The sequence below is a fragment of the Plecotus auritus genome (genome assembly GCF_963455305.1).
Source record: "Plecotus auritus genome assembly, chromosome: 2".
Classification (NCBI taxonomy): Eukaryota; Metazoa; Chordata; class Mammalia; order Chiroptera; family Vespertilionidae; genus Plecotus; species Plecotus auritus.
In genome coordinates this window covers 100538892-100556970 of record NC_137771.1, presented here as the reverse complement: position 1 = coordinate 100556970, position 18079 = coordinate 100538892, and the positions used below count along the sequence as shown (strand labels likewise).

The 18079-nt window shown below is 42.3% G+C and overlaps 1 protein-coding gene and 1 pseudogene across 5 annotated transcripts in view; one reads left to right on the top strand and one right to left on the bottom strand.

The window, feature by feature from the left end:
• The window catches only part of EXOC2 (exocyst complex component 2), a gene marked incomplete at its 3' end in the record, with an annotated part of 271555 nt that overhangs the window by 137008 nt on the left and 116468 nt on the right, over nucleotides 1-18079 (bottom strand). For all 4 annotated transcript variants that reach the window (XM_080658431.1, XM_080658434.1, XM_080658432.1 and 1 more), the window contains 2 exons: nucleotides 9381-9494; nucleotides 6665-6789 (listed from right to left, as the gene is read on the bottom strand). In XM_080658431.1, the coding sequence (XP_080514557.1) occupies nucleotides 6665-6789; nucleotides 9381-9494 (239 nt within the window). The remainder of the gene's footprint in view (nucleotides 1-6664; nucleotides 6790-9380; nucleotides 9495-18079) is intronic.
• On the top strand, nucleotides 10982-11351 carry LOC308241906 (activated RNA polymerase II transcriptional coactivator p15-like; annotated as a pseudogene). The gene has a single exon. The product of its transcript is annotated as an activated RNA polymerase II transcriptional coactivator p15-like (transcript).

Genomic DNA, 18079 nt, shown 5'->3' with positions numbered 1-18079 from the left:
ATGCAAATTAAACATCACTCCGCTACACCCACAAGCCATGCCCACAAGCCAATCAGGAGCGAATATGCAAATAAACCCAACCAAGATGGCTACCGCCACAGAGAGCATGAGGGAGGCATGCGTTTCCCTGGCAATGGAGGAAGCCAAGCTTTCCGCCTGCCCTTGCCGGCCTAGGCCTCCACTCAAGGCTACAAAGTTTCAATGAGAGAAGATACATAAAACCAAACAGAAATGGCAGCAGCCACGGAGCTGGAAAGAGCAGGAGGCTAGGGTTGCCTGCAGCGATGGAGAAAGCCAAGATTCTGCAGCCCTGGCCGGCCCAGGCCTCGCTTAAGGCTACAAAGTTTCAATTATAGAAGATACATAAACCCCAACGGAAATGGCTGCCGCCACGAAGCAAGCAGAAGGCTTGGCTCTGCTCCAGGCTACAAAGTTTCAATTGTAGAAGATAAATAAACCCCAGATACCAGGGCCTCCACTTGGGTTACCGGAGGGCGTGGCCAGCCTGCAAACCACCACAGGCCCCTCGCCCAGGCCGCCCGAAGCCCCAAGGGAACCCCTACCCTGATCCGGGACACCCTTCAGGGCAAACCAGCTGGCCCCCACCCATGCACCAGGCCTCTATCCAATCTAATAAAAGAGTAATATGCAGATGGACCATCATTCCAACACACAAGATGGCTGCCCCCATGTGGTCAAAGATCCTGCCCCCAAATGGCCACCACAAGATGGCCAGCAGGGAAGGGCAGTTGGGAGGGACCAGGTCTCCAAGGGAGGGCAGTTGTGGGCGATCAGGCCAGCAGGGGAAGGCAGTTAGGGGTGGCCAAGCCGGCAGAGGAGGGAAGTTGGGGCGACCAGGCCTGCAAGGAAGGACAGTTAGGGGTGACCAGGCCAGCAGAGAAGGGAAGTTGGTGGCGACCGGGCCTGCAGGGAAGGGCAGTTGGGGGGGACCCAGGCCTGCAGGGGAGAGCAGTTTGGGGGGACCAGGGCTGCAGGGGAGGGCAGTTAGGGGCAATCAGGCTGGCAGGGGAGCAGTTAGGCATCAATCAGGCTGGCAGGGGAGTGGTTAGGGGGTGATCAGGCTGGCAGGCAGAAGTGGTTAGGGGCAATCAGGAAGGCAGGCAGGCGAGCAGTTGGGAGCCAGCAGTCCTGGATTGTGAGAGGGATGTCCGACTGTCCGTTTAGGCCCCATCCTACCGGGATCGGGCCTAAATGGGCAGTCGGACATCCCTCGAGGTGTCCCAGATTGGAGAGGGTGCAGGCTGGGCTGAGGGACACACAACCCCCCCCCCCCCGTGCACAATTTCGTGCACTGGGCCTCTAGTATAGGATACTTCCCTTCATACATTGATAGATACTAACAACTTAATGTGCCAAAAAATCAATATGGCTCACACCACCTGGAGTAGCAATAATAAAAGTAATAAGGAAGGGCGAACCAATCATATACTAAGTAACATGTGTTCAGTTACTCTGCTTTGGTCTCTTTATTCTGGTACTCTTTAGTGTATCATAAAAAGAAATAGTTCATACAGTTTGGGCCCATAGTTGTCCTCAAAAAGAACTGTGCTAATTCTGGACTTACTATACTAAAAAACAGGTGACAAGTTTAAGGGGCAGTTAGGAAAATGGTTACCGAAAAAAAGGTGACAATCAGAGGCCTCTGAGGATGTACAGAAGGCCTTTAATGTTGGGAGAAGTTCCATGAACATCAGCATAACCTGAGGACTGCTGTGAGCAGTAGCTAGTAAGAAACCATGGCTCATCAAGACTTCAAGGGATTGGGAGAGAATAGCAGAGACAGCCATGGGAAAAGTGAAATATATGATACTAGAAATATTTTTGTAGGATATAATAAAGGAACACCTATAATAAACACACTGAGATTAACATGGGCAGATTAGTTATGCCAGACACACTTCTTGTCAAGTTCTAATTAAAATAAACACAAGGGAAAAAAACTGACCACAGCATAAAAATTTAAATATAAAGACCAGCCTGGCCGGCATAGCTCAGTGGTTGAGCATCAACCTATGAACCAGGATGTCACAGTTCAATTCCCGGTCAGGGCACGTGCCCAGGTTGCAGGCTCGATCCCTAGTGTGGGGTGTGCAGGAGGCAGCCAATCAATGATTCTATCTCATCAATGATGTTTCTCTCTCTCTCTTCCTCTCCCTCTCCCTTCCTTTCTGAAATCAATAAAAATATATATATTTTAAAATTGAAGAGGGAGATCTGTCTGCCAGGTTTATTATAACTTAGATGTAAGTAATATAATTAAATTGGGCATTAATAATATATCAGAGTGCTGTGAAGAGAACATGCCCCACCCCACACATTTCTATCTTTGGCACAGTAACAGAAAATTGACATATATTAAGGAACACATTTGTTTTCATAATATTGTAAAACTAAAACTAAATTTAAAAAACGAAAGTCTACTACCATTAGATCAAAAAGGAAAATTCACATTTCAAATTCTGAAAACATAAAAATGGCATCACTTAAAGAACCAATGTAAATAAAGAAAGAACACACAAATAAACTGAGTTGATAATGAGAAGGGCCTAGAAAATAAACTTTAAATAATTTAAAAATTATAATACAATGCTAAAAAACATGAAAATCTTGATGAAAGAGAATTTTGGAAGAACAAAAACAAATAAAACATAGGGCAAGTAGAAATTAAAAATAAATAAATGGATATATACATATATCTGCCAGTGCTCACCTCACTTGAACCCAATGGTCCATCCTAGTGTCCTACAAGAGGAACAAGTAGACACTAATGGCCTCCTGATGTGATCACACAGGAAGCACATGCTAACTACCACATGTGGTCAAAAATGTTGCAAGTGAATCTTACTAATGTCCAAATAGATAAGTTCAAACTATAGAATAGACTAAAATAAGTTAAATGACACCATGGGAAAGTAATCAGTCAAATCCAGACTATGGGATATCCTACAGGACAAATAACCTTGCTTCTTCAATAAATCAATAGCATGGGGGAAAAAAAGGGACAGTGTAATAAAGGTGAGGGAATTGTTTTACTTTAAAAGAGGCTTAAGAAACTTAAAAAAACATGAAATACCTGGAATTTATTTGGATCTTCATTTGGCCAAACCAATTTAAAAACAAAGAAGTTGGAGAGTAATGGGGGAAATTTTAATATAAACTGGATATTAGATGATATTAAAGTATTATTAAAACTTTTGTTAGCTATGATAATGGCATTGCGGTTTTGTAGGTAAATGTCCCTGAGGAGAATAGGGACTCATACTAAAGTATACAAGACAGAAATGTCATGCTGCTTGAGATTCACTGCATGGGATCAGAAAAACACAAACAAACCAACCAACCGCAAAAAACACTGATGAAACAAGGATGGAAAAATATTAATAACTGTTAAATCTAGATGATAGGTAGATGGGGATGACTATCTTCTCCACTTTAAGCATGTTTGAAATTTATCATAATAAAAAGTAAAATAAATTACCCGAGCAATTTATTAGCTCTTTCAATGTATTAGCTCTTTCAAATTTCCAACACATAATTCCTAATCTATATAACCCATTTCAAAGTACATACATGTACACATAGATTCATATTATTCTGTATAACAATAAAACCAAAGCCTGACCAATAATTAGCATTTTTAAAAATTATAGATCAATTTCACCTAAGATGATAGTCAAAAATTTTTCTAATGAGTTACTAATAAATCAAATGTTATAGTACATTAAAATACCCAGAGAACCAACCTAAAGAATAAAGATTTCTAACATATACAACTTTATATATATTTCTAATTTTGTAATGTGTACTCATCTAAGCTAAGGGGAAAAACCCCAAAATGAAATACATCAACATATTAACATGATTATCTCTATAATGGAATTACAATAGTTCTTGCTTATTATTTACTGTTTTTTATAATATGCACTTCACTTACATCACAGAAATATAAAAGCTAGATATATGTGTTTAAAATTTTCAAATTTACTATTAAAATCATTTTCTATATGGAATAGTCAGTTGCTTATTAGTAGTCACCATTATCTTTGTTAAACTTTTTTCTTTTTAATTCTCACCAGAGTATATGTCTTTATGGATTTTTAGAGAGAGAGAAAGGAAGAGAGTGAGGAGGGAAGAGAGAGAAAGAGAGAGAAACAGTGATGTGGGAGAGAAAAATCAGTAAGTCGCTTCCTGTATGCGCCCCAAATGAGGATTTAACCCGCTACTTGGGCATGTGACCTGACCAGGAATCGAACCTGCACCTTTTGGTGCATAGGACAATGCTCCAACCAAGTGAGCAACCAGGCCACGGCTCTTTGTTAAACTTTGAAGTTACCAATATACTTCTAGGGCAGTGGTCAGCAAACTCATTAGTCAACAGAGCCAAATATCAACAGTACAACGATTGAAATTTCTTTTGAGAGCCAAATTTTTTAAACTTCTTCTAACGCCACTTCTTCAAAATAGACTCGCCCAGGCTGTGATATTTTGTGGAAGAGCCACACTCAAGGGGCCAAAGAGCCACATGTGGCTCGCGAGCCGCAGTTTGCCGACCACAGTTCTAGGGCAAATGTCTAATAAATGAGACCACATAAATTTAATGCACAAAATAAAACTTCTTGAAAGCTGCCAAGATTGAGGCCATTTATAGAAGTAAAACCATAAACAAAGAAATACAAGTATATATGTATATACAAATATGTATTTTTTTAAAACGAGTAGACAGAAAAGTCAAACATACTTTTGCTAAGTGAAATAATTATAATTATAATAATCTATGAGAATGGCTAATCATATATGGCAAATTATCATTTGTATAGATCAGGGGTGGGCAAACTTTTTGACTCGAGGGCCACAATGGGTTCTTAAATTGGACCGGAGGGCCGGAACAAAAGCATGGAGTGTTTGCGTGAACTAATATAAATTCAAAGTAAAGGAGTGGAGGGGAGAGCAAGAGAACCGGATAGAACAGCCGGATCCGGCCCGCGGGCCGTAGTTTGTCCAAGGCTGGTATAGATACTAATAACTTAATTCTACTTGATAACACTAAACTGTTCATATATGCTCAGGTTTCTATTGTGGATATAACATTGACAACTTAGAATATCAGTAAGCACAAGAAAAAAAAAAACACACTCATCAAAAACTAAGGGGTACAGCCTGGCGGGTGTGGCTCAGTGGTTGAGTGTAGACCTATGAACCAGGAGCTCAAAGTTGCATTCCAGTCAGGGCTCATGCTTGGGTTGTGGGCTTGGTCCCCAATAGAAGGCGTGTAGGAGGCAGCCGATCAATGATTCTCTCTCATCATTGATGTTTCTATCTCTCTCCCTCTCCATTCCTCTGTGAATTCATAAAAATATATTAAAAAAATAGGGGGCACGAAATATTTATTAAAGAAGCCTACCTAACTTCTCTGTTCCGTCCTGGGCATTTGCATTTTATCCCATCAAAAACCTCACTTCGACCTGCAAGGAAAGAGCTGTACCGGATGCACATTTCACTTGTCAGAAGTCAACTATGCATGTTTGGCCCAGGAAGAAGGGGCTTTAAAAATAATAAAAGGATGTCTGTACTTTAAGAATACAAATTGATTTTAAAATTCAGTCTTTCTGAATGGAAGAAGGTGTGGCCTCCTTGTCAAGTCAGTACTTACCTATATGTAGGTATCAGGTTATAGGGGTCTTTGTTTTTTAAAAGAACTGGGCTAACTTTTATTAATATGTTTTACTTTTCACTAGATAAACAATAAGTTGATTTCTATTAAAGACAGTTTTAGGGGGGAAAACCTACCCAATATCTTTCCCTGAAATGTCTAAAACTATGTTATTTCTATTTAATACAGTTTCCCTTACATATACAGATGAGGACATGCATGGTGAACAGTTAAATATTGTGTATGGTACTGGTGGGGTGATGGCTAAAAAGGATTATGTTACTATCAGTCTTTTCGAAACCAAACACACAATGGGTCACATTTATAGAATTAGTCACATGTGTAAGATATTGATGGCTAGGGATTTTTAAAATTCTACAATTTAACCCATTGGGATTTAATTTCTTTTATTATTATTATTTTTTTTAATTGTTTGAAGTATTACAAATAGTAGTACATATGTCTCCTTTTTTTTTTTCCTTCCCCATTGACCTTCCCCCAGCCTCCCCTTCCCCCCAGTACATGCCTTTACCTGCCCCCTCCCCCCAGTGTTTTTTATCCATTATTTATGCTTATATGCATGTGTACAAGTCCTTCGGTTGATCTCTTACAGCTCCCCCCTCCCCCCCCCCCCCCGCAACCTCCTCTGCCTTCCCACTGTAATTTGACAGTCTGTTCAATGCTTCTTTGCTATGATTCTCGCTTCGGGATTTAATTTCTTATCGACCCTGGAGACTGGGCATTGTGGAGAGGCAAAGTGGTCTCCTATTTCACACATGTACCATGAGTCTACAAAAGCCTCAGAAACAAATATTTAAAGTATCAAGCCTTCAAAGAGATCCCAGCCTAGTCTGCAACAAATATTTATGGCACATTTTATATCTCTACTTTTATAAACACAGACCAAGTGTCACACCCTGTAAACACTCTGCAAACACAGTGTCAGGTTTCTGCTGTGGAAGCCACAGCAGATGGCTCTCAGGGTCACCTTACCTGCAAGAGCATCCTGGGCTTCAAAGAAAGTACTAAGACCCCCTTTCACACAGGCCAGGCTGCCCTCACTCTTCTTGTTAGCCTGCCTCTTCAGGTTGGAAACTGCCATTTTGAGCTGCTCAAAACTGAAATGAAATAAAGAAGCCAAAAGTCTGACACTCCTAACAAGCAAAAAAGAAACAAGATAATCCATCCTATATAATAAAGAGGCATCCTATATAATAAAGAGGCAATATGCAAATTGACCATCACACCCTCGCACAAGATGGTCACCCCATGCAATAACAAGATGGCTGCCCCCATGTGGTCACAAGATGGCCACCCCATGAGGTCACAAGATGGCCACTCCCATGTGGTCACAAGATGGCCGTGCCCATGTGGTCACAAGATGGTTGCGCCCATGTCATCACAAGATGGCTGCCACAAGATGGCCAGCAGGGGAGGGCAGTTGAGGGTGAACAGGCCACCAGGGGAGGGCAGTTGGGGGTGAACAGGCCAGCAGGGGAGGGCAGTTGGGGGCGACTAGGCCTGCAGGAGAGGGAAGTTGGGGGGGACAGAGCCTGCAGGGGAGGACAGTTGGGGGGCACTGGGCCTGCAGGCAAGGGCAGTTAGGGGCGACCAGGCTGGAAGGGCAGGGCAGTAAGGGTTGATCGGGCCTGCAGGGGAGGGCAGTTGGGGGTGACCGGGCTGGCAGGGAAGGGCAGTTGGGGGGGACCAGGCCTGCAGGGGAGGGCAGTTTGGAGCAACCAGAACAGCAGGGGAGAGTTGGTTGGTGATCGGGCCAGCAGGGGAGGGCAGTTGGGGGTGATCAGGCTGGCAGGGAGTGGTTAGGGGGTGATCAGGCTGGCAGGCAGAAGCGGTTAGGGGCAATCAGGCAGTCAGGTGGGTGAGTGAGTGGTTGGGAGCCAGCAGGCCCGGATTATGAGAGTGATGTCAGACTGCCGGTTTAGGCCCGATCTCATTGGAGAGGGTGCAGGTTGGGTTGAGGGACACCTCCCCCCTTCCAGTGCATGAATTTCATGCACCAGGCCTCTAGTTAAGTATAAAATACTAAAGCCTACATTAAGATACAGACTGTTATGTTACCAGATGAAAACAAAGGCTTTCAAATTCTTACCTAGAGCTAAAATTTTTAATGTGAATTCCAAAATTACAGCAGCTAGAAAATAGATTAGTAACCCTCAAGTGGTCATTCCAAATATATAAGATCCTTATGATGGAAATATACATGTAGGTATTTTTATGACCAATATATATCATATATCATATATACATAAGCCAGGTAAGGAGTTCTGAATATCATTTCTCTGGTGTTAAAGCCTAGATCATGCAGTGGTTGGAAGCCCTCTAAAGCAGGATCTTCTCGGTATGTTCACTTCTTTTATTGATTTTTTCTTTTTTTTTACAGAAAGAGAGGAAGTGAGATGGATAAAGAGATAGAAATATCAATGAGAGAGATACTAGTACATCATCCATCGGCTGCCTCCTGCATGATCTCTGCATCCCTCTTACTGGGGATCGAGCCCACAAACTGGGCACATGTCCTGACAGGGAATCGGAACTGGTGACCTCTTGGATCATGGGTCAACATTCAACCATTGAACCATTCAAGCCACATTGTATGTTTATTTCTGTATTCCAGACACAAATTGAGCATACCGTTGTCCTTACCATCAATAGCCAATCTTGTCATTAGCAGTGAAATTACAGAAAAAACTGGGGAAGGTTTTCAATCCACAATCTAAATAACTAAAAAGACCACAATATTTTATCTCTACATCTCAAGCAGAGGAAAAAATAGGTAGTCCTCGGTATTTCAGAAGTTTTATTTCTATCTGGGCTAAGAAATTTGGCTATAAAACTTTGAATATATTGAGTGCATGATAGCTCTACACAGAAAAGAGACCAATTCTGACTTATAGTAATATAAAAAGCACATCCATAATGTAAAATCAGAACCATCTCCTACAATGAAGGATTTCAGACATTTGCTTTAAAAATTTTTAACAGGCCAAATTTATTCCATGTATATACCAACTTTTCCTCATGTTTTCTACTAATGGTTTTCTTCCTAATAGGAGAAGAATTTCTCCTAAGTTATATTTTAACAAGTTAAATTTTCAAGAATATAAATTTTAAGCAATAAAACATTCATTAAAGCATTTTTACTAAATATAATTGTTTTAAAAGTCTTGCAAAAGAAGTTAAAAACCTGATCTTATAGAGAAAGTTGGTAAAATGTAATTAGCAGACAAAAAGGAGCACTTTAATTTAGATATATGACCTTGTCTATTTTTTTACCTAATTTTACACCAAGTCTTTGCAAAATGATAAACCAAGTCATCTTCCTTTGCTCTGTGATCTGGGAAGGAGGTGTGTTTCCACCTTTCCACCAGGACTTGAAATTTTTGTTATTTGAGTTGGGAAAAGTCACATTCAGACACATCAGTTTCATTACATAGCTGAGACTCCACAAAGTTTTCATGGGTTGCACAAATAATGAAACTGATGCAAACAACATGATAGTAAGAAATAAGGACCCTCTAATTAATAACCCCATTTTATAAATAAGGAAATAGGTACCCTGAGAGGTCCACAAGCTCACCCAAAGTTAAAGGGCGCTGAGAGAACTAGACCTAAAAACCCACATCACTGAATAATCCTCTTCACTGCATCTGAGTGAACAACTCACAATCAACAGTTCCACATCACTAACCTGGTGGTTGAGTGGTTCTCTATCAGATACCAGGCAGCTGAAAAATTCTCACTTGTAAAATCAGCACTCATTCCAGGAAACAGCATTTCCAATTCCTTCTGGGGAAATTTACTTCTGTGGGAGAAAAAAAAGTTTGTAATATAGTTCAAGTTGTATTACTTACAAAGATGTAACAGATGTCCAGGAGTACCTAGTATAACAAACATGAATACAAACCATTAAAATTATGCATCTACATAATGAAGCCTGTTTTTATGTGTATACGAATAAATTTCCTACACCTCAGACGATTTCTTATATATCAACTAGAGGCCCGGTGCACGAAATTCGTGCACAGGTGCAGTCCCCAGGCCTAGATGGCGATCGAAGCGCGAGCGTCTGGCGTGAAAGGGCAGATTCCAGCTGACCTCTGGGCCCTGGGTAGCACCTGGGCCCCCGGGCCACCCCCGCCGCCGCCCCACTCCGCCTGAGTCACAGTGCCTGAGACCCCACATGGAGATGCAGTGAGCACAGCCAGACGCCACGGCCCTGGGTGCAGCATGGGCCTCTGGGCCACCCAGCGGCACTGCACAGAAGCTGAGCAGACAGCGCGCTCTCTCCCAACCGGCCTCACAGACCAGCTCCTGCACGAATCCACAGAGCGCCCAACTGGCCCCTGTGGTCCTGGCAGCTGGACCCAGCTCACGCGGAAGAGGCCGGGCGAATGCAGAGCGGGCTCCTCATGGGCACCCGGCACGTGAGCATGGGGGCTTCTCTGGCACATGAGCCCTGGTATCTCAAGGGAGGTATCAAGGGGAGTGAGAGCGAGCTCAGTGGACACCCCACATTCTCACTGCACCTCTGTCCCCATCACCCCTGCCCCCAGGTAGCTGGTGAGAGGTTGCAACCCCCCACCCGAGTGCCACAGGAGGTTGGTCACAGCCACCCACCCCCAGTTCCCCGTCCCAGCCCAGGGCCTTGCCCCAATTGGGCGAACAGAGCCTGCCAGCCACTGGTCACTGTCTGCGGGGCTATCGGTTGGGGCCGGGCCCCCCAACCAGCTCCCTTAGCACTTGGGAGCCAGGCGGCAGCCCCACCCTCCCCACTGCAGCCACTGGTCACTATCAGCAGGGCAATCGATGGTGACCGAGCCCACTGCCTGGCTCCCTCAGTGCCTGGGAGCCAGGCGGCAGCCCCACTCCCCACTGCTGGTTGCCATCTACGGGGCAATTGGGCCCCCACTCGCACCCACCTTGGCCTGGTGCCGCCCGCTCACCTGCTCCACCATCCCACCGCAGTCCTGCTCTCATCGGGGCCCATTGGGACCAGCAGTGCCTCCACTGCGTCACTGATGCCCGCCATGTTCTGGGCCACCCCTGGTGGTCAGCGCATGTCATAGTGAGCGGTCAAACTCCAGGTCAAGCAGACAATGTGCATATTAGGCTTTTATTATATAGGATTCTGAATACATTTAATAGAAAATTAATTAAAATATAGAAAATCCACTAGCACTAGAATATAAGATTAAAGGTAAGATAATATAAGAACTAAGTTGATACTTTATAAAATCTATCCAGAGCCAATGAGCGAGCATAGGCCTGTTTGGTAGCAGTAGGGGAGCAATGCCTAAATCAAAGGAATTTGTTTCTTCAAGCTCTTCTGGCAGTGATTCTGAGAGTGAAGTTAACAAAAAGTGAAAGAGGAAAAAGCAAGTTACTTCAGAAAAACCTGTAAAGAAGCAAAAGATTGGTGAAACTTCAAGAGCCCTGCCATCTTCCAAGCAGAGCAGCAGCAGCAGAGGTAACATGTTTCAGATTGGGAAGATGAGGTACCTCAGCATTCAGGACTTTAAAGGAAAAGTCCTAATTGATACCAGAGAATACTGGATGGATCCAGAGGTGAAATGAAATCAGGAAGAAAAGGTGTTTATTTAAATCCTGCCAGCTGAAGGAACAGATTTCTGACATTGATGATGCAATAAGAAAACTGTAAAATCAGAGCCATATAAAACCTGTACTGTTCCAGTTGTTTTAATCTGTCATTTTACATAGGCTTTTGTTTTTTAAATGTTTCCCCAGCTATTGTATATTGGAATTGCAGAACAATTGGTAAGAATACTTTTTTTAATGTGCATTATTAAAATGTTCTCAGTGAAGCTAACTGTCAACTTTATTTAGGGGAATTGCTTTGGGCCCACCACCTAGTGTAAAATAAAATCAAGTAATACAATCTTTATTGTTGTGGCCTTCTTTGATCCAAAGAATTGGAGCTATTTAAGGCCAAAAGTTAACAGTTTATAGACCTTTTAATTTAAACTTGGTTTTTACATTCAAAAGGATTTATACTGCATTGAATTTATAAACTTACCTGTGAAATCCAAAGTTGATCTGTTTTCTTCTAAACAAATATCTAGGCTTTCATTTCCACCTCAGTGATACTTCAACTTTCTCCTTTTTAACTTTACTTTATTTTCCCTTAATAAATTGTCATGTTCTGTTTTCATTTTACTTTTTGCTCTTTTTCTTAAATATATTATGCTAATCTGAAAAATCAGTGGATCTGTCGAAATGTTAATTATCTTAATAAGGTACTTGTAACTAAAATATTAAATGAGAACTACAATCACTAATCCAACTGTATTAAATATTAGGAGAGCCAAAACCGGTTTGGCTCAATGGATAGAGCGTCAGCCTGCGGACTGAAAGGTCCCGGGTTCGATTCCGGTCAAGGGCATGTAACTTGGTTGCGGGCACATCCCCGGTAGGAGGTGTGCAGGAGGCAGCTGATCGATGTTTCTCTCACATCGATGTTTCTGACTATCTATCCTTCTTCCTTCCTCTTTGTAAAAAATCAATAAAATATATTAAAAAATATATATATATTAGGAGATATAGTTTGATAGACAACATTTCTTGTACGAAAATTCTGAGCAAGTAAGTGTATGTCATGACCTGTAGTGTTCTGTGTAGTACTAGGTGTACCAGTTAATAATGCGGATTTTTTTCAATAGATGGAGTTACACATATGTTGAAATATATGTGATTTGATATGTATGCTATTTTGTTGTTTTGACAACAAGCTTCTAAACTTCATATGTCAAATTTTCTGAAGGTGTTAACATCATAGATATTTTTACACTTAAAAATGTTGAATTTCGTGCCAAAAAAAAGAGCATTTGTGGGAAGTTTTAATTCATTACTTTATTTTGAAGAAAAGTGCTGCTGAATACTTCGGGAAGCTTATGGTGAACATACTCCATCTCAAGATACTTGTGAACGCTGGTTTAAATGCTTTAAAAGTGATAATTTCGATGTGAAAGACAAAGACGTCCAGGTCAAGGGAAAAGTCTGAAGACCAACAATTACAAGCATTATTGGATGAAGAGGCGTGTCAAACTCAAAAACAACTTGCAGAAATATTAAATGTTGCTCAGCAAACAATTTCCAATCTTTTACAAGCAATGGGAAAGATTTTAAAGGAAAGACAGTGGCCACATCAACTGAGCGAAAGACAAATGGAAAACCGAAAAGTCATCAGTAAAATGTTGCTTCAACGGCACGAAAGAAAGTCTTTTTTGCATTGGATTGTGACTGGTGTTGTAAAGTCGATTTATTTTGAGAATCCCAAACGCACAAAATCATGGGTTGATCCAGGTCAACCATCAACATCGACTGCAAGGCCAAATTGCTTCGGAAAGAAGACAATGCTCTGCATTTGGTGGGATCAGGAAGGTGTGGTGTATTATGAGCTTCTAAAACCAGGTGAAATCGTTAATACTGATAGCTACCGACAACAAATAATCAATTTGAAGCATGCTTTGATTGTGAAACGACTTGAATGTGCCAGAAGACAGGGTAAAGTAATTTTGCTTCATGATGACGCACCATCACACACTTCAAAACCAGTTAAAGACACGTTAAAAGATCTTGCCTGGGAAGTATTAACCCACCCGCTGTATTCACCAGACCTTGCTCCATCACATTATCACTTCCTCCAATCAATGGCACATGCACTTTCTGTGCAGCACTTCAAAACATACGAAGAAGTGGAAAATTGGGTCTCTGAATGGTTTGCCTCAAAACAAAAATGTTCTATTGGGACGGTATCCACAAATTACCTGAAAGATGGGAAAATGTGTAGCTAGTAATGGACATTACTTTGAATAAAGCACTTTTAATTATTAATTTCAACTTTTTAATTTCAAGTTTCTCTTGAAATTATCGTGATTTTTTTATTCTAAAATCCGCTATTATTAATGGGTACACGTACTAGTTACCTTATTGCTTAGTCTGCAGAAAATAATGACTTAGATGTCTGATTTGCTTTCATTTATTTAAACGTTCACCATAGGATGATATCTATAAAATCAGATATTGTTAAGTTAGATTAGGATTTAATAAAATTTGTGAAAGCTTACAAACAAATAAAAACAAAACAAAAAAATCTACCCAAATATGAAATCAGTCCTTAATCAATGGGTAAAAATAAAAATCTGGACACAAGGACACAATGAAATTTAATAACATTAAATCAGTTTGTTAAAAATTTCTTAAAGACATATATAAAAGCTGTTTTAAGGCATACCAGGTCCACATCTGAAATAATTTTAAGGAAAGCTTATGATAATGCAGCTCACTTTCCTCCCTACGTTTCTTTTTTTTTTAAATCCTCACCTGAGGGACTTTTTTTATTGATTCTAGAGAGGAAGAGAAGGAAGAGAAAAACACGATGTGAGAGAAACATCAATCCATTGCCTCCCCTATGCACCTGAACCAGGGATGGGACCCACAACCTAAGTATGTGCCCGGACCAGGAATTGAACCCGCCACCTTTTGATGTATGGGAAGATGCTCCAACCAACTGAGCAACACTGGCCAGGGCTCTTCCCTATATTTTTTATGTCAACTTCCATATAAATTCATTTATTTATTAGTTCAAATACTAATTAAATATCCACTATAAGTCGGACTCCATGTTAGAGGTCAGATAGTTGTGTCTGAGAGCAACAGTAACATTGGCAGACCTTGCCCAATGAGGGCTTACTAGCTAGCAGGCCTAACTATATCCTTATCCCTTCATCTGTGCAGGATGAAGTTCAAGTTCTGTAGTAAAGTCTCTCCATGATCCGAACCTGCTTATCTCTCAGGACTCGTATCTGCCACTCACATCCTCAAACCTAAAGTTTCAGCAACTTCAAAGGCATTCTATTTTCCTGCACGTATCATGTTTGTTGGTACTTTATTATTTGAACTGCAATGTGTTCCTCACCCCCATACCCTGAGGAAGCCAATTCACAGAGTATGAACAGGACACATTATTTTATAGCCCAGTATCTCCTTGTTGGTTTGTTGTTGTTTGGGGGGAGAGGGTTATTTATTTATTTGTTTTCAAAGTATCCACTGGAAATTTATTATGCGTTAGGAAGCTTAACTTAAAAACCAACAGCACAATAAAAAGATGTCATTCTGTTCATAGCAGATCAAGTTTCAAAATATATATTTTTTTAAATGTATTCAGTCAGTATATAATCTTTATAAAAGTTGTACATATATTTTTCTGGCAACACCTTCATTACACTTATTTTTTAACATTATTTTTATTGTTGAAACTATTATAGATGTCCCCCATTTCCCCACTCCACTGCCCACCTCCACCCAAACCCCTCCCACCCTCCCTCTGGCCATCACCACACACTATTGTCTGTGTTCAAGGGCTATGCATATATGTTCTTTGGCCAATCACTTCACCTTCTTTCATCCAGTGCCCCCCTGCCACACACACACGCACGCACGCACACACACACACACACACACCCTCCCTTCTGACATCTATCAGTCTGTCCCATGCATCCATGTCTTTGGTTCATTAAATTCCACATGTAAGTGAGATCATATGGTATTTTGTCTTTCTCTGACTGGCTTATTTCCCTTAGCATAATAATATCCAGGTCCATCCATGCAGTTCCAAAGGTAAGAATTCCTTCCTTTTTAGAGCCACATAATATTCCATTGTTTAAATGTACCACAGCTTGTAATTGGATGCTGCACGGACATGCTCCCAGGAACAAACTGGTATCACAACTAAAATACAGAAAAACTGCCAGAATAATCAACAGAAAACTCACAGGAGAGAAGCCTGACAACCAAGGACCGAAAGTCGAGACCACACAGAAACTGGTAGGAGGAGTGTAGACTCCAAAGGGCTGGCCGGGCAACCACAGACAACTGAAGTCCCGAAGAGATATCTCAGCTGTGGGGGGTTGCCACTGAGAACTCTGGGATCTAAACCCCAAGCTGCCCCCCCCCCCCAACAGAGAGCAACAAAACTAAGGACGGTACCTAATAAGATCTGGCTGTGAAAAGCAGTGGGGTGCTGTCTGCCAGAGAGTGACAACTGAAAAGGTGCTGTCTGCCAGAGAGTAACAACTGAAAATTCAGGTACCCTATTAAAGGACAAAGTACCAAATTCCCTGTGGAGACACCCACCTTGTGCTCTGGCAGAGGGAGGGTGAAGTGGAGCTATGAGAGAAGACACCAAGACTGGGGACTTCAGGGGATAGAGCTGAGAAGGCAGACACCCCAAGTTTCTTGGGCTAAGTCATTTTCTCATGCAGTGAAGGACCCACAAAGACATTTGCCTTGCCAGGGAGGAAGACAGTTGACACAACCTATTGGAAAACACCTTGCCCTGAGGCCACTTAAGAGATTAAAAATAACAATTAGACTCCAGGCAGAAGCAACTGCCACATCCTGTTGGAATAAACTCTCACCACACCTGAGGACAATTGCCGGGGTGGGAGGGGGTGCAATTCAGGTAGGAATCCTATCTATCTGTAGGCAGAGGTGGTCTCAGAAGGCTTTGAGTCTTTGCCTGACCTAATTAGTCAGAAACAGCCTTTAACACTGTCCTGCATGAGAGACTGAGATGTGTGGAGGATCTACCTAATACATAGTAACAAACCCAAACAGAAAGTCAAAATGAGGAGACAAGAAACAACCCCCACATGAAAGAACTAGTGAATTCTCCAGAAGAAGAGATAAATGAAGCAGAGATAAGAAATTTATCTGAAACAGAGTTCAGAATAATGATGGTAAAGATGATCAACAGTATGAAATTTATCTGAAACAGAGTTCAGAATAATGATGGTAAAGATGATCAACAGTATGAAATTTATCTGAAACAGAGTTCAGAATAATGATGGTAAAGATGATCAACAGTATGAAATTTATCTGAAACAGAGTTCAGAATAATGATGGTAAAGATGATCAACAGTATGAAAAACCATACAGTAACTGTCTGAGATAAAGAATGAAATAACACAAATAAAGAAACACAAATAAAGAACACATTGGAAGAAAAACACAACAGATTAGGGGAAGCTGAGGATCAAATCACTGAATTAGAAGACAGAGTTGAAAATATCACTGAATCAGAGAACCAAAAAGAAAAAAAAAAATAAAAAACAGGAGGATAGCTTAAGGGATCTGTGGAAAAATGTGAAACATAACAATATTAAAATAGCAGGTGTGCCAGAAGGGAAAGAAAGGGAGAAAGGAATAGAGGTGTTTGAAGAAATAATGGCAGAAAACTTCCGTAACCTGGTAAAGAAAAAAGTCACACAAGTTCAGAAGGCACAGAGAATCCCAAATGAGAAGAACCCAAACAGGCCCATGCCTAGACACATCATAATTAAAATGCCAAAAATTAAAGACAAAGAGAGAATCTTAAAGGCAACAAAAGAAAACGGTTACCTACAAAGAAGTCCCCATAAGGCTGACACCTGATTTCTTATCAGAAACTCTACAGGCCAGAAGGGAATGGCATGAAGTACTCAAGATAATGAAAAGGAAAGATCTGAGACCAAGATTACTATATCCAGAAAGGCTATCATTCAAAACTAGAAGCCCAGTGCATGAAATTCATTCACTGGGGGGGGGGGGGGGTGTCCCTCAGCCCAGCCTGCACCCTCTCCAATCTGGAACCCCCCTACCGGGATCGAGCCTAAGTGGGCAATCGAACATCCCTCTCACAATCCAGGACTGCTGGCTCCCAACTGCTCGCCTGCCTGCCTTCCTGATTGCCCCTAACTGCTTCTGCCTGCCAGCCTGATCACCCCCTAACCACTCCCCTGCCAGTCTTATTGATGCCTTACTGCTCCCCTGCTAGCCTGATTGCCCCTAACCTTCCTCCACTGCAGACCTGGTCACCCCTAACTGCCCTCCCCTGCCAGCCCGGTCACCCCCAACTGCCCTCCCCTGGGACTGCCCTCCCCTGCAGGCCTGGTACCCCCCCAACTGCTCTCCCCTGCAGGCCTGGGTCCCCCCAACTGCCTTTCCCTGCAGGCCCGGTCGCACCCAACTTCCCTACTCTGCTGGCCTGGCACCTCTAACTGCCCTCCCCTGCAGGCTTGATTGCCCCCAACTGCCCTCCCTTGCAGGCCTGGTCCCTCCCAACTGCCCTCTCCTGCTGGCATGATCGCCCACAACTGCCCTCCCTTGCAGGCCTGGTCCCTCCCAACTGCCCTCCACGGCTGGCCATCTTGTGTCGCCCATCTTGTGTCCACATGGGGGCAGCCATCTTTGACCACATGGGGGCAGCATCTTGTGTGTTGGAGTGATGGTCAATTTGCATATTACTCTTTTATTAGATAGGATAGAGGCCTGGTGCATGGGGGGGGGGGCAGCTAGTTTGCCCTGAAGAGTGTCCCGGATCAGGGTGGG